The 21,126-nt window shown below is 45.8% G+C and overlaps 3 protein-coding genes across 4 annotated transcripts in view; 2 read left to right on the forward strand and 1 right to left on the reverse strand.

Moving 5' to 3' along the window:
• The window catches only part of NEMP2 (nuclear envelope integral membrane protein 2), a 40,874-nt gene extending 40,221 nt beyond the window's left edge, over positions 1-653 (forward strand). Inside the window, exon 10 of the transcript XR_004189928.2 lies at positions 549-653. The gene's annotated coding sequence lies outside the window, so the exon portion shown is untranslated. The remainder of the gene's footprint in view (positions 1-548) is intronic.
• Positions 1-21,126, reverse strand: part of MREG (melanoregulin) — a 54,638-nt gene that overhangs the window by 9,405 nt on the left and 24,107 nt on the right. The gene's annotated exons all lie outside the window — the stretch shown is intronic.
• Positions 700-1,023, forward strand: LOC116280554 (large ribosomal subunit protein eL29-like). Its single transcript, XM_072961598.1, has one exon. The coding sequence runs from the start codon at positions 700-702 to the stop codon at positions 1,021-1,023; it is 324 nt and encodes a 107-aa protein (XP_072817699.1).

Genomic DNA, 21,126 nt, shown 5'->3' on the forward strand with positions numbered 1-21,126 from the left:
AAAGAATGCAGTGTTGACGGCTCAATCCTTCTGTCCCAGGGGCGACTTAGACAACGACACAGATACAACAGCAGTCTTTCTCTGCATCCGGGGATTGCTTTATGGTGCCTCCCCTGAACTCTCCCCATCAGAGCAGAGCTTCTCAACTCTCACAAGACTGTTGTTCTAACAGGGGAGAGGAAATGGCTTATATTTCATGGCGAATTTCCTCCAAAAATCCAGAGAAGAGGGGTCTAACCATTATTGGTTTAATACTCAATTCTCTTAATTACAAAGACATGTTGAACCCTCTTGACTGGATCTAATGATTCAAAGTTAACGTTTGATTCATAATAACTTTCAGTTAAAATCTATTTACCATCTAGAACCTAGCATTGAGATGATCTTGTCTTTTATCTTTCTGGGATGGTTAAAAAAAAAAATCTTCAGAGGAAGATGCTCACACCCAGTCTTAAATCTTCTTTATCTTCTTCATTCCATACCCTAAGATCAGATAATCACAAACTACACTTTAAGAAATAGTTCTTTTCTTTCTCTTCTGGTCCCAGGCAATTCAGGAACTCCGGTGCAGACATGGCCAAGTCAAAGAACCACACCACACACACCCAGTCCTGAAAATGACACAGAAACGGCATCAAAAAACCCTGATCACAAAGATACGAATCTCTTAAGGGGGTGGACCCCAAGTTCCTGAGGAACATGCGCTTTGCCAAGAAGCACAACAAGAAGGGCCTGAAGAGGATGCAGGCCAACAACGCCAAGGCCACGAGCGCACGTGCTGAGGCTGTCAAGGCTCTGGCAAAGCCCAAGGAGGTCAAGCCCAAGATCCCAAAGGGCAACAGCCGCAAGCTCAGTCGACCTGCCTGCACTGCTCACCCCAAGCTCGGGAAACGTGCTCGTGCCCGCATCGCCAAGGGTCTCAGGCTCTGCCGGCCAGAGGCCAAGGACACGGCTCAGACCAAGGCCGCAGCTGCAGCTCAGGCTCCCAAAGGTGCCCAGGCTCCCACAAAGGCTCCACAGTAGAGGCTTTCATCTGTTGATGTGAGGATATAAGGACTAGTGTGACCCCTGGGCTGCTGTCTGCATGGGGCTCGCGTCTACCTGTGCTGTTTGTACAAATAAACCTGAGGCAGGATCTGTCAATCCAAAAAAAAAAAAAAAAAAACGAAATGGTTCTTACTATATTTGATCTGTATAAAAACCCAGCCAATGAAGGAGTCACAAAATGGCTTCCCTGATGCTAAGGCAGCTTTAAGAATTTATTGTGATTAATTAATTTGCTTTCTTTGAGTTATGCCCTACCCTAAATAATTGTACCTAAACCTAGGAGCTGTTTTCCAAAAAGAAGGTCACGGAACGATAACCCTGAAGGAACGGCCAGACCCTCCAAAAGCCCCTATGACACCAGAGGGATCAGACCAGATAACGCGAAGGCTGCAGGCAATGAACTACTTAACAGACCACCAGAAGTTCCCGTGACACAAGACAAACTTTTGTAAAAGACTCTATTGTTCATTATCACTGATACACTCCGTCCCGTTCGCCTGTATAATCACCAAGCCCCAACTCCATGATGGATTCACAGTTACTAAGGCACTAGCCTGCTGTGACTCCCCTCTGCCCGGCAAAGCAATAAAGCTGCTTTTTAATTTGCTCCCAAACTCTGTCTCCGAGTTTGAATTTGCCTTTCAGGGTTCAGGGGCCAATTTTTCGGTAACGCCAAGAAGATCTTTCCCAAATTTTATAATAAAGTGATAGAACTTTCCCCACACTCATTTGCCAGCAGCAGTCAAGCCAGAATTCAACGCTTAAGTGCATCTAACTCCAAAGCCTGTTTACCCTTAAAAAAAGGAAATTTATAAACTACTTATTGTTGCTTCCCCAATCCAGCTTTTTTCTTATACATTTATTATTTGTTAATTTAAGTTAGGTAATACATTCACATGATTCAGAATTCAAAAAGCACTGAAAGCTCCTTTACCCAGCCACCAGTGTCCTCTCTACAAGTAATAAATGTTCCCAATTTCTCCTAGAGCCTTCTATTTTTTTCCCATAAATAGTAGCATACTATACCTTGTACTTTTCACTTGATAATATATTTTAGCCATCATTCTGTACCAGAATATACGGTTCCAAATCCTTCTTTAACTTGACTTTTTGACCATCTGGTACAGACAAATAAAATTATAATAAACATATATATTTGTTTTATAGAAAATAGTCCCCTAAAAAATTACAGTATTTTCTTTCCTAAATGTGCCTTAAAGCTAGAAAATGCCTTAAAATGTTTTGGCTTCTTAGTTGTATCTTTCTAACATCACCATCAAAAAGTACTAAGTACCTACATATACCCTGCAGTATCTACACCCCTTTGGGAATTTCCACTTCAACTCAACACTGAAGTTAAAAAAAGGTATCAGACAATTGTGGCTATAATACTGCATTACAAAAATTAAACATCTAAATTAGGGCATTACAAAATGAACAGCAGCCAAATGCTTTTACTAGAGAGAGATAGCCTTTTGGTAAAACGAATTCTCTGGACATTGTATGTAATAGTTACCCCTTTGCTTTCAACTTTCACTAATTCACATCATCTTATGCTACTTTCAATTTAAAATGAAGAGAGATTCTCTAAAAGATAGAAAAATCATCATGACTGCTTCTCCAGTTTAGTTTTCTTTCATTTTGTAGGTAGTGGGAAATACCAGGTAAGAAAGAGGAAGACATACAATACCAGGGGTGGGGGGGTATCTGGATTTTAATGAGCCTCTAACAGAATCTCTCATGTTTGCTTTTCAGAGAGAAACATGTAACAGATAAGGCAGACCAGGGTAGTTGTGCAGCTGCTGAAGAGGACTCAAAACAGCTGATGTCAGCCTGGAGGGAGGTTTTCAGTAATGCAGAATAGGGCTCGGTTTCGTGAGGCCAAAGGTCACAAATGTAGCCGAGATAGCTAATACGCGGAATGTGATCATCATGGTTTGAAACATATAACAAACAAGGCCTAGGAAGTAAAATCTATAGGTCGAAATGTAGTAGCAGCAGTTCATGCGGAAGACACGTCCCTGCACCTGGTCCTCTGGCGGTGCTGACTTTTTTCAACCTAAGAGTCAGATGTGTTTTCATTTACTCCTAATGACAGGAACCAATAACTAATAACTTTATTTACTCCTTGTTCCACTAAGACCGGTTAGTCTTGATGGAAGCCACAAGAAAGAAAATCAACGTTAGAAGGAACTTTCCATCCAGCATGAAGGCTCTCTAATTCTGAGAGATCCGGTAAGGGAACTCTAAGTTAGAATTTCGGTACTTTAGTAGAAATATACTATATAATTTATGATTTCTAGAAATACAATTTCTATAGGCTCTTTCAACATAATATATTTTTTCTGTGCCACCTGGCAAAATCCAAAAAGAATTTGAAGGCATTTATGAAAAAGGAGATAGAGACAGACAGACAGACGGATAGTGTTTACAGAGCACTTACTACTTCCCAGGTGCTACTCTAAGCTCTTCATATGTATTTACTCAGTTAATTCTCATAATACGATGTGTCACTCTATGAGATGGATATTATTATACCATCTTAAGGATGAGGAAAATGAGGTTCAGGGAGGCGAAGCACCTGCCCAAGCGTGCACACCAGTGAGTGAGGAGCTGCGGTTTCAGACCCAGGCAGCCCGGTTGTAGGGGCAACACACTTCGCCACTGTCCACACTGATTCTTCAAACAGGAAGGTGGGGGGACACGCATGAGCAAGGTAGGAAGAGGATGAAAGAGCAGATGATTAGAACAGAGACCAGCCTGAAGGAGGAACTAAGAAAACACAATTGAAATCCTGGGAAAAACTTTTCTAGAAGCAGACTATTCCCAGGCTTTGGCCAAGAATGCTACCAAATCCAAGAATGCCTTTCTCAAGGGCTGACTCCCTGGGACGTTACTCCAGTCCTTCCTTTGGGGACTTCGGCTCTGTCTCCCCCATCTCAGAGCAGGTGGAAGGATCTCACCCCCTCCCACCTTCCCCACCCCTCCCCTACACGCCCTCCTGTCCATCTCATCTTCGTCTTGGAGGAGTGAGACAAAGGCAAAACCACTCCCTTAAAGAGGAAGGCGGGGTGGGCGGTGGGGAGGTGGCAGAAGCCGCCAAGTAAGCTCTGATATTCTGAGGATGGAGGAGAAAAGGCCAATGTTCTGGACCGGGAGGTGCTTGCCTGCAACAGAGAGAGCCTGAAATTGCCCCAACTTTTCTGAAACTAGGCTCCAGGCTTCAGGACTGAGAAAAGCCCCAGATTTCTTAGACTTACCCACGGCACTTCCTCTTGATGCCCCATCTCTCATTTCAAAAGGCAGCCGGCCACAGTGTTGTCCTTCCCCGGGAAAAGTCCCCGGAGAGCTTGCGGCCCCCATCTCCCAGGCTTGTGAGTGACAGGGTCACAGGGAAGCCTCGTTCAGAAAGCCAGCCGAGGCCTCTCCAGGCTCACGTGACAGACCGCAGTTTCCCTGCCTTGTGTGATGGGCTTCCTCCTTCCAGAGCTGGCACCTCTGAACAAACACCCAAAAGCTTGACCCTCGGAGGCCGAATCCAAGAGGAAAAGGATTCTGCAAGGAACTAGCTTGCTCTTCTCAAGGGGACAGCTGGCTTCCCTGATGCAGCAGCCACAACGCCCTTCCCACTAACCCTGCTCCTTCCTGAGGCTGGGCTCCCTCCTCCACCCTGCTGCCAACTGGCTTCAGGTCCCTCTAAGCTGTTCTCACTTCCTCCTCATCCCCTTACTCACCAGCCCCTGGCAGTCGGCCTTCCTCAGATCTGTTACCCACCCAAAGTGCCGGAGTTATCTTCCCACCTCCTCGTCTCACTAGTGACTGAACAGGGGTGTCTCACAGTCCTTTCCCAAAGCCTTGAACCCTGGCAGCCACCCCTTCTGAGCATGCCTCCCCAGGTTTCTGCAGGGAAGGGGAAAGGAATGAGCGTCTACTAAGTGTCCCCTCAGGACAGCGCCTGTCGTGGACACCAGCCCCCCACACCGCAGGGGACAGGTGTGCCCAGTAGCCTGCCTGGAGTCAGCCAGCAGGACGGCTGAGATTCAGGATCTGCTGCCTTTAAAGCATCTCCTTCAGCTGAGCCCCTCCCTCTCCCTCTCCCCCTCCCCTCGCTCTTTGCAGGATCCTCTTCTTCCTCCTTTTCTTGTGCAGTCCTTTCCCCAGCCTCTGTCTTGGGTCTTGTCCTCGCCACCTCCCTGGATAATTTCCCCTGATGCCCCAGCTTCTGCAGCCGCTGCTTCCCTGCCAGTGACTCCCCAGTCTCCTTCTGTTGCCTCAGCTCCAGGTCTCCAATTGCCCCTTTCTGCCAGATGCCTCCATGTGGATGGGCTGTTGACTGAGCCACCCGATAGAGTCCAGTCTGACCCCCTGACCCCCCACCAAGCCAGCACCTGCCCTCTGACACTCCTCTGACACGCGGTCGCCGGCTGCTCACTCCCCTTCATTCCCACCTTCCCAACCTCAGTCAATCACCCAGTCCCGTTGCTTCTCCTTCTGTCACAAGATTCCCTTCTTTTCTCTTCCGACCGCCTCGCCTTAATTGGCCTGAGCAGTCACAGTAATGGTCCCCCTGCTTCCAGAAGCTAACTCCTCCAGTCGCCTCCCAATCAGCCATCTTCCTAAGGCCAAACTGGGCCATTTCCCTCCCAGAGAACTCCAGCCGTTCCCCGCTACTCATGGAATAAAGTTCCAGTCCAAACAGGCTCTCCATGATCTGACGCTCCAGCTTTGTCCCAAAGAGCGTGCCCGGGCCACAGGGCCCCACCAGTCCAGTCTGGAGGGCACCTGGACCCTGGGTGCCGTTGACCACGTTCATACATGCCCTCATTCCACCGCCACCTAAATCCTAGTCACTCCTCAAGGCTTAGCTCAAACGCCACCACTTCAAGAAGTCGTCTTACCAGTTAAAGTAACTGCTTCTTCTTCTAAACTTCCTCAGCCTCTTTACGGGAACTGTTGTAGTTACTATCGCGATATTGTTACATAGGAATTTGCATGTCTCTCTCACTACAAATAGTGGGTTCCGCAGATACACCTGGATTCACCCTTGTCCCACACAGTCCTCTGTACACAGCAGGTGTTCCAATGGGCTGGCTGCATTCAAATGAATATGACAAATCACAAAAGGGCCACCTTCTGCTGGTGACAGATTCTGCTTTGAATCTAGAAAGCAGCATTAAATTTATCAGAAAAAGCCACTTGGCATCCACTCTACATGTATTCTGAACAAGGCAGGTTTATATAATCCAGATATTTTGATTCTCCTATCTTTGGGAGACAGAATAAATTCAAGAAAGAAGAAGTAAAACAAAGTCATTCACTCATCTCTTCTACCTGAATGCCTGACCAAGCATTTGACATTTGAGAAGTACTTTGCTCTTTAAGGAATCGTAGGTATCGAGGCTGCTCTGTCTGGCAGGCACTCTACACGTATCTTTCCATCCATCAGAAAATCCGACGAGATGGGTCTTTCTAGAGATGCGCCAAGTGAGGCCCTAGGAGGTTAAACAACTCGGCTGAGACCCCCCAGCTATTCAGTGGGGAACCTAAAATTCAAACTCAAGTCTGTCGGTCACAGACATAGAAGACAAACTGTGGTAACCAAAGGGGAAAAGGGTGGTGGTGGGGTACAAATTAGGAGTCTGGGATTAACAGATACACACTGCTATATATAAAATAGATACACAACAAGGTCCTGCTGTAGAGCACAGGGAACTGTATTCAGTAGCTTGTAACAGCCTATAATGGAAAAGAATCTGAAAAAGAATAAATATGTACATATATGTACAGCTGAATCACTTGCTGTACACCTGAAACTAACATAACATTATAAATCAACTCTACTTCAGTAAATTTTCTTTTTAAAGTCTGTCCGACTCCATAACCCATGTTCCTCTCAGTACTCTTACGCTGCACCAATTAAGCACAAATTCAGCTCATTACATTGTCCTTCCCTCCACCAACGTGGAAACTGGGACACAATGAGAGAAATGGAACATAACGTACAGGGACTTCCATTCCAAAAGCAGCTCTGGCCTGGCCGCTCGGGTCCAGAAGACAGACAGGCCCCCGCCTTGCTCTCCAGCTGCCCCCCGCCAGCCACACACCCCTCACTGCCCAGCAACCAGATCCCAGTGCGAGGGGCTGGGGCGGTAGGGGCGAGGGGAGAGAGGTGATTATGCAGAGGAAGCTCAGAGCTGGTCTGGACAATGTCAAGGCCACACACCCAGGACAGGCATCCTCTGTCGGGACTACAGAAGCCCATTCTCTCTGATCCCACACGGCGTGTGAGCAGGAGGGACAGGACTGCATGTCACTGTTCCTAGACGGCGCTCCACTCCTTAGCCCTCTATTTCCACCGCAGCCCAAACGGCGCAGATCAAATGACAGAGCAGAGAAACTCAGTGGATTAGAGGACAGACCACAGACTAGATGAGCCTCGGAGGGGGCGGGTAGGGAGTGGAGGCCAAGAAGAACCCAGTGCCCAGGCGCCTGGCACTTAGTCCCTGGGGGCTCCAGAATCTGGAGGGCCCTCCAACAGCTCCCAACAAGGCTTGGCCTTGTAGGCCAGACAGCTCACCTCTCCGGGACACTTGCTGTCTATCTGTTGGTAACTAGGGCCTATGGAAATGAGCCTTTTGAGTTGGGGAGGTCAAACTCTGATGCGGTTCTCTCTCTCTCAGCCTCCTCAGACCCACCAATCCAGAGAGATAAGAACAAGCCTCTGGGTTGCAGATCTGCATCTGGGTCTCCTCCCCTCTGACCTCCTGGAGCTCTCTTCTAGTTTCTTCTCCGAATCCCAGGGAAAGCGGGGCCTCAGCTGGGTGACCTGCTGCACTGATGCCGGATGCTCTAACACTTAGAAGAAAATAAAGTGAAATTTTCCTAAGGTCTGGCGGTTTGGGTGTTTCGACTCAACAGACCATGCAGAGCCTCAGACCCCAAGTATCATCCTGCAATGACTCCCAGGGGCACCTCTGAAAGGCACATCCTTCCCTGGTTGCTCATGCAGTCCTGTTGCCCTCTGCAAGCTCCTACGTTACGACTTAGAACCAGAGCTAGAATTTTGACCTAGAACAAGTCAAATGCAAACACCAATAATGCTTTTCCAACTCTCCCTGCTTATTTTTATTCCACAGCTCCGCTGGAGTTCTGGAAACAGACTGCTTTGCAGCTAGAGGCCTTTGACCTAATTCTTTATCTGGTTTTAACCAGATTAAGCCAAGGGATAGTTTGCAGCTCTGGCTGCAAAAGTGTGCCATTGTTAAGCAAAGAGATTTCAAGTCAGTTTTGTCTGATTTGGGGGGTTCAAGTCAGACAGCTTTAGAGGTGGGGGGAAGACCAAATGCAGGGTGTGACTTGGCTAAAGCCGCCAGCGGGAAGAACTGGGGCCTGGTGTTTCCCTGTGACACTGTTACTCCCAATCAACTTGCTGGAACCAGTTCACAGCTCTGCTGCTCAGGCCACCACAGGGAAAAGAGAAAATTAGTTGCTGTCACTCAAGGCAAAGGATAATAAGACTAAATTCCTGTTCATGGAGAGGAAAGGGGGACTTGAATTTCTGTCAAGATAGAAACAGCCAATTTCTTTAAGTGTATACCGTCGAGGAAGGCTGCTACATTAAAGCACTGGGGCAGGCTTGGATGTAACAGCGGACTGTCTGAACCCAGAGTCTAGAGGATGTCTCAGAGGGCTGGCTGCCCCTGTGCGGCTAGCCCTGTGCTGTGTGACATGGCAGCCACTGGTCACACATGCCCAGTGAGCACCTGGAGTGTGGCTCCTCCGAATCGGAAAGTGTGGTAAATGTAAATACAATGAAATGTGGCAAAGTTTGCCAAGGGACGCCTCTTTATGCAAACCCCACCAGAAACATTCTTGGGGGTGTCCTTAAGGGCAGCAACTTCTTTCCAGGCGACAGTGGAGGTGAGGAGTCACTGCTCCTAGTGTCGATAGTGTGTCTTTCACTTTATACAAATGCTTTCATACCCATGATCCCATTTAACTGATCGCTACACCTAGACAAATGTCTTGTACTTAGTACTTTTAAAAGACAACAGAGAAGTATGTCATCTAACTGTGTAAAAACCTGAAACTTTCATACCTGAAGAAAAAAAACAATACAAAGGCAAGCAACATACTGGAAAAGTGTTTGACACAAATACAGCAAGGGTTTAGTACAGACAACTCCACTGAGACCCACCAGGATTCTGAGTCGGAGATGTGCGTCCTGTGGAGGGACGGAGTCCTAGGGAGGCAGTCTCAATGTCCCAGCCTCTCTCTGCTTCTCCTAAGTCTCTCGATTCTCTGTCTTTGAAAGTACCAGTGAAGCTTGATACTAGGTAAAACCTGTGCTCCATGTCAATCTGATTTGACAATCTGTGTTTTGCTCAACCCCTCTCTCCACCATAGCTTGATTTCTACCGTCTAGTTTGTCTGTATTTTCATTGTCTACTCTAATGCCTTCTCTAAATTATCTCTACCCTTTTAAAGACATGAGCTGTAAACTAAACAACTTCTGCAATCACTCCAAGCACATTTCCAGCAAGTTATACCCTCACAAACACAACCCAGCATGACACTGACCCTTTCACAAAATGCTTACTCTCTATGTCACCTGTAACAGTCGGGAGTTATCATTTAAATTCAAGCCTTGTAAACATTTTTCCTTACCATTCCAGTACCTCAGTTGCTATCCACTTTTTACTCCTCTACAATCTTCAGCCGAGCCCCCAGATGCTGCCTCCCCCGCTCAAGTGTTTGGAGGTTACTCTAACAAAGCCTCAGGCATTACGTAATGCCACAGCCTCAGGCGAGATAATTGCTTAGGGGGAAGCAGTCTTGTGATTGCCTAGAAACTCGCTGGTTAACACATGGCTTATAATTACCCCAGTTTTGTTTTGTTTTTTTAAATGAAGGTACTGGGGATTGAACCCAGGACCCGGTGCGTGCTAAGCATGCACTCTTCCACTTGAGCTATCTTCCCGCCCCCTAACTATCCTGGTCTTTACTGGCTATTATAGACCCATGGGTGACCCTTTGACAAACCAGTTAGGGAGCAGCCTGGTGAATCCCAAACTCGGCAGCCATGTCCAGTTTTCAAGACCTTTGCCTTGTCAGTCATCTGGGCTGTTTCCTTATCAACATGGCAGGCTTTAATTAATTCAAACAAAGCCCCTGAAACAATTCCTCTGCATTTAAAATCCCAGAATATAAAGGGGAAAGAGTGGTGCGGCACTCATCTGTGGTACAGTTAACATGTTTGGAAATGACAGTGTATTTTTTAAAAATTCTGACTAATCTCACATGACGGATAATTGTATAGGCATTTTTCAAAAGAAAAAATTCACCAGTAAATGAAAAACGTTTTGCACCCGTAAACGAAAAGGCTAGAAGAGTCTCTCGGTTTCCAAAGAGGATGTCTTCTTCCAAAGTATCATGAAGCAGTGGACATGGGAAGCCCTCCTCAAAAAGGTGGGTTATGCACCCTCGTTGTATGATAAATTAAATCCACACAAGCATTTGAGCCAAGTCTGTTGAGCACTAAACCAAAGGCAAAGCTTAGATGGCCTCAAGCCAGATAGTACATATTTTAGGGGTTACAAGACAGAAATACTCAACCTTGTCATCAGAGCATGAGAGCATCTCTTTCCCTTGCTCCCTTTGCTGCAGCCACACTGGCCTCCTTGCTATATCCCAGCATATAGCATGGTCATTCCTGCCTTGGAGCCTCTGCATGTGCTGTTCCCTCTGCCTGAACACCCTTCATGCAGCTCATTCCCCACTTCATTCAGGTCTCTGCTCCCCAGCCCAGAGTCACTTTCTGCCCCCTCATATTGTCTTTTTTTTTTTTCTTTTTCCCCCATTTTTTAAATTGAAGTATAGTCTGTTTACAATGTTGTGTCAATTTCTGGTATACAGCATAATGTTTCAGTCATATACACATACATATATTCCTTTTCATATTCTTTTTCATTAATGTTACTATAAGATATTGAATTTAGTTCCCTGTGCTATACTGTATAAACTTGTTGTTTATCTATTTTATATGTAGTAGTTAATACCTGCAAATCTCCAACTCCCAATTTGACCTTTCCTATCCTCTCTCCTCCCTGGTAACTGTAAGTTTGTTTTCTATGTCTGTGAGTTTATTTCTGTTTTGTAAATATGTGCATTTGTGTCTTTTTTTTTTTAAGACTCCATATACAAGTGATACCATATGGTATTTTTCTTTCTCTTCCTGGCTTATTTCACTTAGAATGACAATCTCCAGGTCCAACCATATTGCTGCAAATGGCATTATTTTATTCTTTTTTATGGCTGAGTAGTATTCCATTGTATAAATATACCACAACTCCTTTATCCAGTAAACAGCTCATACAACTTAATAACAAAAAATGACCCAATCCCAAAATGGGCAGAAGACCCTCATATTGTCTTATTTTTCTTCAGAGTGCTTATCACAGTGGAAAGGGAGCAGGTTTTGTCACCCCGAAACATGCCTCTTTGGCCTAAGGATTATTTTGAGCTAAAGGCAATCAAAACTCAGCAGATTCAAGAAAAGCTCTTGATGTCTCCCTCAACTGCGTAAATTTATACTGGAAAGGAGGCCTGTACCTGTAATCATTTCTTACTTAAGAAACGTATCCGCAGCACAGGACAGCCTTTATTTTTCAAACATCTCCGCTGCCTTCCTGTGAATGGCTTTCCTCCCCTTTGCAACCCCAGACCCCTACCCGCTTTCTTCGCTCAGGATGGTTGATGAGTCTCCATTATGTGGCTGCCTTCTGAGTCTTCGTATCTTTATGGGAATCCCGTGTATACAGAATTAAATTTGTTTTCCTCCTGTTACTCTGTCTTATATCAACTTAATTACTAGACCAGCCAAAGAACCTAGAAGGGAGGAAGGGAAAATTTTTCTACCCCTACACAACCTACATTGTATTAATTTGTTGTCAGTCTCCTCTCAGTAGAATGTAAGCCCCCTGAGGGCAGACCCTTTAAACACAGCAATACCCACAGGGTCTACAGCTGACCACCAAACAAAAGGACTGTTATTAACCCCATCACTGGCATGCCTATCATTATAGGCTGAATTGTGCCCCCCCCCAAATTCACATGCTGAAGTCCTAACTTCCAGTGCCTCAGAGCGTGATCTTATTAGGAGATAGTGTCTTTATAGAGGTCATCAAGTTAAAATGAGGTCATTAGGGTGAGCCCTAATCTGGTATGACAGGTGTCCTTATAACACGGGGGTGTTTGCCATAAGTAGTGTTAGTTGCCACGATCGGTTAAAAAGCATTAGTGCCACCTGCTATCCACACAACAGAAAATCGTCATTTTGAAACATTTCAGCATGTGCCTATCCAGTCGCCAAATGTTCAAAGGTGCTTTCTAATCCCCAACCATCACTTTAGAGCAGTTAAAAGAGAAATACCATTTCATGGATTAAAATACGAAGGTGAGGACTGAGGTGTCACTGAAACGCTGCTTTTGAACACCCAGCAATCCAAAGCCTGCATACATCTGGGCCTGGACCAGTTCCTCTCAATGACTAACTCCCACCCAGTGTCAGCTGAGATGCTCCTGTGAAGACAAGCAGACAGAGGTGAAAATACTGCGGGCAAGCAAATGGGGGACGGGGTGGATGAGACAAGCAGAGGTTCTGCCCGTTTCCCTACCTGGCTGTTTCACAAAGCCCTGCCCTCAGCTTTCTGTGGCTGGAAGAAGCGTCAGGAGCAGGAGAAACAAGAGAGGAAGAGAAGACCTTTCCAAACTAGGGCAGAGGAACAGGCCGAGTGAGTAGTATGAACGGCAGTCAGTGTTTCAGCATCAGCAGAGGATGTGTCAGCTCAAAGGGAGATCATTTCTCAAATGCCCCTGCCTTACCTAATCTCAGTCAGACCAGGAAGACGTCAAGGCACCCCTGGTTCGTTGTCCACACTCTTGTGCAACCCAAGGATGTGCTGGACGTGACTGCCAGCTCATGTCAAAGTTCATCCCTCAAAACAGTTCAGCCCTTGGGTCCCACAAAATCCTTCGGGACACGAAGCAGTCTGGCTCATCCCTATCCTAGGAATCTGGGCTTAGATAACAAGTTTCTGGCAGTGTTTCCAAGGTGATGAGGCTGCTCCAACCCCAATTCAGGAAAGACCAAAATCCGCACTGACAATATGCATGGATGTACCTGGAAGCTCAGCAGGAAGGCACTGAGCTGAGCTGCCTCTGCTCAGAAAATCCCTTCTCTTCCTCACAGGTCACCAATCCTGATGAGTTTTGGGTTCACAAGCTCCTCCTTCGAATCATTCACACTCTTCACTGAATTCCTCTGGTTCTGACCTAACACCTGCTTCTTTTCAACTTCCAGTTGAGCTGAGCCTACACAGAGTAGATGGACATTTAATTGGGTGGAAAGATGGGAGAAAAAATGTTAGTGATGGGATACTTGGGAGGTGGAGGGGGGAGCTTAGTGAGGGGCCAACAAAGGGGGCACAGCCAGAAGGTACCATGAGAAGAATCCTGGAAGGGCCCTCCAGAAGTCAACAGGGGCCCCAGAAAGGCAGGGAGAAGGGTTCTGCACGTGTAGGCTGCCCACCGTGCTGGTCACAGATACATCCCTAGGTAGCTCAGTCCTACTCCGAACAGTCCACTGCATCCTGACACATCATCTCTGCCCTGCAGACTTCTGCCTGGAGAGGCAGATGGATAATTGCTTAAGAGTATGTCCTCAGAGCTCCCCACGCTTTAAGAAGTGACTGTTGGCAAAGAGACAGGGACCAATGGATAAAAGCTCCCGTCCCTAAAGCATGTCCTGTGTTTAACAACAAACTCAATGGCACACGGTGTTTATCTCTGTCTTTGTACCTGGTTTCAAAACTTTCTGGTTAACTCACCAAGGCTGGCAAAAAAGTAAGACTGAAAAGTCAGCGTCAGCAGACTGAAGTGCACTTGGCTGCACAATGAAACAAAAAGTATCCTGGTGGTTCTGCAAAGCTCTTCCTCCTGCCCTGCTCCTCCCTGATGACCTGCCCCACATCTGGGCCTGATTAAGCAGCAGAAGCATGTGGGTCTTCTGGTTCTAGGTTCCCACCTGCGTGTGGCCTCCTACTGCAAGCTTCACTGATGGAAAGAGGAACGAGGTGAATTTTGACTCAGGTCCACTTAAAAGGGCTCCAAGTTATTTAATAACAATAATGGACGTGGTAAACCAGCCTGGGTGTGACTGTATCTCACCTAATTTGTAATTAAACAGCACACTTCTTTTAAGAGGGCGGACCCAGTTTGTATTAATAAGCCACCTGACCTGCCACTTCTCTTGCAAAACCACCAAAGGGCATGGCTCCCTCCAGCGTGGTAAACAGCATGGTCACGTGCAATGATTATGTGACAACAGGTACCCAGGGACTGGGCACCCAAATGGAAAAGTGGTTTCATGTCAAGAAAAATACAGTCTCCTTCCAGAACACTTTGGGGATTTTTAAGTCTGTGAAGCCACTGATCTGGGCCCTCCTCAGAACCCGGCAAGTGTAGTCATTTCCCCCGTGCATCCAACCTAAAGCAGAAAGCTGTTCTTCTGGGGTACTCCTGGAAGCCTTCCGAGATCTCCCAGCTGAGCACATTCACATCCTGAAGTCCCAGTGTACCAGGATCCAGGGCTCTCAGGGCTCTGTGCAATTAAGAGCCATTTTCAGTTATTTTAAGATGAGCAAGAGAAATAAAAGGAAGGGGCGGGGGCAGGGGTGGTGGAGAGGGTGGGGGGCGGGCGAGAAGCCGGCCAACACAGCTCTGCTAATTACCATGTGAATTCACTGGCAGTTGGAGGGGAGGCGAGCTCCAGAGACAGAGCCTGATTTATCAGATGAATCTTAGAATGTTGAAAAGATAAATACCAACTGACTGCTTCAGGCACATTCTACCTCAGTCCATTTTGGCAGAATCAAAGCTGGCCCCAGCTCCCCTCCACCAGCTCCTTACAGACTCTCACTCTCTCCCTCCCCTGCACCCCACCTCTCTCCTTCTCTCTTCCTCTCTCTCCCCTCCCTTTCTCCTCCCACCCCTTCCTCTTTCTCCGACACACCCACAGTAAAACAAGGCAGTTTAGAAAGACGCAGGGAAACAGCCACCACAAAGCATGCTGTGAAATAATTATTTTATACAAAGTATATGTATATGAAGCAATACACGCATATGGTCTAAAATACTTTTCAACAGTACAGAAGGCCGTAAAATTAAAAGAAAGTGGGGCGGGGGTTGGGGGGTAGAGAGCATGCTTAGTATGCACCGCGCAAGAAGTCCTGGGTTCAATCCCTAGTACCTCCATTAAAAAATAAAAAAATAGGAAAGAAATAAGAAAGTAAAACTCTCCTTCCTTCCCCCCATCTCTATTCCCCAGAGGTCACAAAGGCTATAAAAAGTTCATGGGTAACCTTCCAGGCATGTTATCGCTAGATATTAGCATACATATGCTTTTGTACAAATGGGGTATCTTTTTACACCAACGGGACAATAAAACATCATACATACCCCGACACCCAATGCCTCTAACTATCTTTCCAAGTCTGTACCTATAAATCCTACCTCATTATTTTTTCAACCAGTTCTTTTCTGCAAATGTTTTTATTTCCAGAGTTTTACTTCCTAAAACAAGAACACATATCTTTGTTTAATGCTGTGAGAAGAGCCGCAGGATGGACAGTCACCCGCAGAACTGCTGGGTGAGGCTGAGCTGATGGAATTTAGATTCAGTATTTAGGCTACTCCACCTTAAAAATAATCTCAAAACGGTGAATGAGGCCAAAAATGACTGATGAGGAAGCAAAGGAGCTATTTTGATCACAAGGGACACCATTCCAGGACAACCACTGCCCGCGGGCTCTCTTGTGTCTCAGTCAAGAGGAAAATGTAGAACTTGACTGAATGCTGCCACAGCGTGTCTGGGCAAAGAGTCCTCAAAGTTCAATGGTTTCTATGCCCTTAGTCCAGCTTTATACATTAAATAATATATCAAGAAAATGAATGTGCCTTCAATTGGAGAAGTGTAGCAACAGAGATGACGTCATTATTTGACTGGGAAAAGAGTCAAGAGGTTCCATGGGAGAAAACAGGATGGTAGGACTGGCTGAGCCTTGGCCATGCTCTACATTCTATTTGCAATAATCTGTGTGTTTCACGTGGACTGCACTGTCTACAGACCTGCCCTTCCATCACAAATCTGCCGGCTCTGCGTGGGTATCTGCCTGGCCTCTTCAAGTTGAGCCTTGTTCTCAGTCACAGATTCATCTAGTATTACATTATCGTGCCTTCCCCTTGATTCCATTATTCTACTGTGTGCCCTCCCAAATCCCTGCCTGTGTCCAGTTCCTGAGGCTACAGTTCACCTGGGGGTGATGTTCGGGAACCTCTATCTACCACTATCAGGGGCAGAGTGTCCTAACCAAATAACAGGAATAACTTTATACGGGAGATGAAAGCACCAGCTGTCACATCTGGAGGACAACACAACGAACGCTGCGCATGGAAAGCACTCGGCGTGGTACCGGGCACACAGTAAGTGCTCCGTAGATGTCACTGCCGCTGGTATCTGATTCCTTTTCCCCTGTCACCCAGTCACCGTCCAGTCTGGTCGCTAGTTTCCCTTACATATTTCATGTTATAGGGGAGAGGCTGGACAAACCAGTCAAGTTTATGTCCCAAATGGTACATGCATTTGGGTTTATATGGAAGTCTCTTGTGAATTTGGTAGTCTTAGTAAAATCCCCTATGATGGTTAATTTTATGTGTCAACTTGGCTGGACCGCAGAGCCCAGATACTTGGTCAAACATTATTCTGGATGTTTCTAGGAAGTTTGTATGGTGGATGAGATTAGTATTTAAATGCCTACGCTCCAAGTAATGCCCATTCCTCTCCACAATATGGGCGAGCCTACCTAATCACCTGAAGGCTTTAATAAAGCAAAGATGGGCCTCTCCTCTACAAGAAGGAAGTCTGCCTTTGAACTTGAACTGCAGCTATTCCCTAAGTCTCCAACCTGCTGGCCTCACCCATCAGATTCTGGATTCACCAAACTTCCACAATGTTGTGAGCCAATTCCTTAAAAAAAAAAGACAGACAGACAGACTGATAGATAAACAGACAGGCTAGAGATAGGATGAGATAAGATAGTTAGAGAAATAGGTACAGGCATAGGTACAGAGATGGAGAGATGCAGAGATACAGATACACACTCACCCTGCTGGTTCTGTTTCTCTGACTAATATGCTCCCAAAATTCAAATAGCTCTCTGTGCCCTGAGAAAATCAGGTTCAGAGACCTGAAAGCTGATTTCCAAATCTGCAGCGGAAGTGACACACCCACGGTATCACAAGCCTGTGAGCTTTGCGTGAACAACCCACCAGCCTCCCTCATGTACACGCCCGTCACGTTAGACCTAAGAATAGCTGTGAAACTGGAAGTGAGTCCTCAGTTTGATGAAACCAGACATTCTAACTTAATGCCAAGATCAACCAGTTAGCCCTCATATTGAGTTGACAGGCAGGACTCTGGGAAGAACAGAAAAGAATTTTCTCTATTATTGACACAAAATTAACATCAAGACTAAGAAGTATTAGACTTTGGTGGGTACAAAGAACCGACAACACTCATTTCCAATCCAGCTTGCTTAATTTAATGTGACACATCATTTTAAATAAAATTAACCAATAAATAGACACATCAGGCAGAATCTGAACTTTCACTGAAACAAATCCTGTACATGAAATCGCACAGGTCACCTTTGAAAAATCAATTGCACATTAGTGTTTCCTGAAGAGGGAAATAGGTTGGAAAGTGTCTTGCTTTTTCTTCTATAAAGTTCTAGGCCTATAAGCTGATGTTACCACATGATCATTCCTGCTCACATTTAAAATAAAGAACAAAGAAAATCATTCTGCCCTAAATGCTCAGAACTTTGTAGCTTTCCTCCTCCACCCCAGAGTGAAGGCATCAAACCCCGAGTCCAAAGCCCACTTCTGGACACGATCAAGAAGAGAAAACCTCTTTGGGTCTCTCTCTCACTCTCTTTTTAATAAATAGCTCATCTGCATCCAAAGGCTGCCGTGAAAGCCCAGGTAATGCATGCAGGAGGCACCCTGACTCCACGACAGGCAGGCATCTCTGACGATCTCATTTGCTCTACGAAAAACCAAAGCCAGCTCTGACGTAGGTTACTGGAGGCTTCACTTGGTATTAATCCCTGGTGTTTCGAATTTATAAGCAGTCAACTATAAGTTTAAAAAAAATACAACTCTCCAGGCAACTTCATGGTTTCCATTTCTTCTCAGGCTCAACTGGTATATGCAAGTTGTAAAAAAAAAGAATGGAGAGATACAAGTCCTATCAGTGAATTATCCCACACCTGCTTGCCGATAAACATGTGCGTGGTCTACTTTCCGGAAATGTGCCCCATCACCAGCACAGTAACTCAGGAAGCCCAGAGCTGAAGCGATCTATTACAGCAACAGTGAAGTTCTGGACGTGGGGAGAGGTGGCCAGCTCCCCACCCTTCTCCCACAGGCGCTGCATCTTCCTGGAGGTCCCCAACGCATTGTCCATCTTCTCTAAGTCACTGACCCCTACGTGCTCCCCGGGTGAATTATCTCCTACCTTTCTGGGGCTTCAGGGGAAGGTGGCCAATGAGGACAGAATCTAAAGAACGGTCAAAGAAACAGGGCCTGGCCATTGCATTTTAGTATTTGGAAAACAGAATGGAGTTCAGGTACAAAAGGCTCCCCCCAGTTTTCTGTCCTCTCCATTTCCCTTCCAGGGACAAGCAGCTCAAAGGGAGATTCTACCAGACATCAGCCTCTTCCGGGCTGATGTCCCTGCTGCTGACACGCAGTGGGAGGGACTGGCTTAGTTTCAACACTTATCTACTCTGCGTGGATGTGAAAACTGATCAACTTGAAGTCATCAGCTCTTTTCCTGATCAGCATGGAGGTTAAGAAAGGTGATCTTAATAACAAGTGTTGGTGAGGATGTGGATAAATTAGAACTCTTGCACTTTGCTGTTGGGAAAGTAAAATCGTACAGCCACTGTGGGAGACAGTATGGTGGTTCCTCAAAAACTTAAACAGAGAATTACCCTACAATCCAGTAATTCCACTTTTGGGCATATACCCTAAAGAATTTAAATCAGGGACCCAAACAAATATTTATTTGTACATCCATGTTCACAGCAGCATAACTCACATTAGCCAAAGGTTGGAAGCAATCCAAGTACCTGTTGACAGATGAATGAATAAACAAAATGTAGTTTATACATATAATAGAATACTCTTCAGCTTTAAAAAGGAAGGAAATTCTAACACAAGCTACAACATGGATGAACCTTAAGGACATTAGGCTAAGTTCAGTGAGCCAGTCACAAAAAGACAAATATTGTATGATTCCATTAACATGAAGTACATAAAGGACTCTAATTCATAGAGATGGAAAGTAGGAAGGTGGTTTCCAGCGGCTGGCGGGGAAGGGGTAGTAGGGAGTTATTGTTTAATGGAGATGGAGTTTAGTCCGGGGAGATGAGAAGTCCTGAAGATGGATGGTGGTGAAGGCTGCCCAACAACGTGAACGTAGTTAATGCCACTGAACTAACACTCAAATACAGTTAAAAAGGCAAATATATTTTACCACGATTTTTAAAACAGGAGTTCATATACCCCAGCTTGTCTGGGGAAACCCCCATTTATATCTTTGTCCTGGCATACTTTTTATTAACGCCACCCCTTTCCTCTTAGTTAAGACCTTGTGACTTGTGTCCCAAACTGGACAATAAACGGTGTCATCACCCCAGGGTTAAATAACTATTCAGTGTCATCTTAGGACATAGCAGAGGTATGACTCTCATCCCCAGCTATCTAATTCCAAACGCATGCTTTTCACTACCTCACATCCTCCTGAATATCTAATGATTTTCCAGTAATTATTGGTTTTCTGGTATTTCCTGTCTCGACTCTGTTGGCTTACACAGAGCTCTGACATGCTACCTACTTAGAAACACTGATTACCTTAATGCTAATATCCAACATGCTTAGATATTTTTTAAAAACTCTGGGGTGGACAAGGAATAGAAAAGAACATCACAGACAGACAATGTCTTCTGGTGTAAATCCGATAGATTTTTGTATCCAAAATGGTGCCCGAGGTGTTAAAAATGCCCAAAGCAGCGACACTACGATGCAGTGCCCAACACAGGTTGATACTAAACAACCAAAGTGGTTCGCTCTGGGATTCAGTTGGTGTGGGGTGAGGAATGGTTGACAAATCACAGACCAGAGAGTCTACTCAACAGGAAGTCCACATCCATTTGGTAACTTTGACCAAAAAGATTCCATAAGGCTCTTTGTAAGCTCAGTAGAGAGATGGGGGCAGGGTTTCTGGTCACACAGGTTTCCAGGTCATACAGACTGAACTGCGATTTCAATTCTCCCACTCCTTTCCTTCAACACCTTGGACAGATGACCGAAAGTCTCTGATCTTACGTGTCAAAATGCCTCCTTCACAGGGTTACTGCGGGGCTTCAGCTTTTGCCTGGAGCAGACACATTCAGCAATATGCTACTGCTCAGCACCCAGTAAAATCCTCAGTCCAAATATTATTACCAAGAACCCAGAGGATGAGAAGACTTGATTTTTAGGTCCGAAGAAGCGTTTTTATTCTCTCCCTCTCTAACCCAAACAGTCACTAGCAAAGTAAAATAAAGAATGGTTGCATTCAACAATCCGGATCATCTGGAGCCCAAACAAAAAGGCTTTTGAGAAGCCCAGAATTATCTAGAGAATTGCTTCCATTTTCCACTGTTATTCTGCTCCTTGGTGCTTGGCGTAAAACTTGCAGCCCTATCTCCAACAGCAGCCAGTGTGCACCCACTCGTAGAGGTGTCAGAGGGCCAGACCAGAGCGGGGCTTGTCCAGCGCCTGCAGAGATGGAGCAGCGCTGAGCAGAAACAGAAAATCCTGTCTCCAAGTGCTTCAGTGTGATGTGTCTGGTACATGATCAGTTCAACCCTCTCTCCCACTTCCTCACATCCTCTGACCCAACATTTCAGTCAA

The sequence above is a fragment of the Vicugna pacos genome, chromosome 5 (assembly GCF_048564905.1).
Source record: "Vicugna pacos chromosome 5, VicPac4, whole genome shotgun sequence".
NCBI classification, from domain to species: domain Eukaryota; kingdom Metazoa; phylum Chordata; class Mammalia; order Artiodactyla; family Camelidae; genus Vicugna; species Vicugna pacos.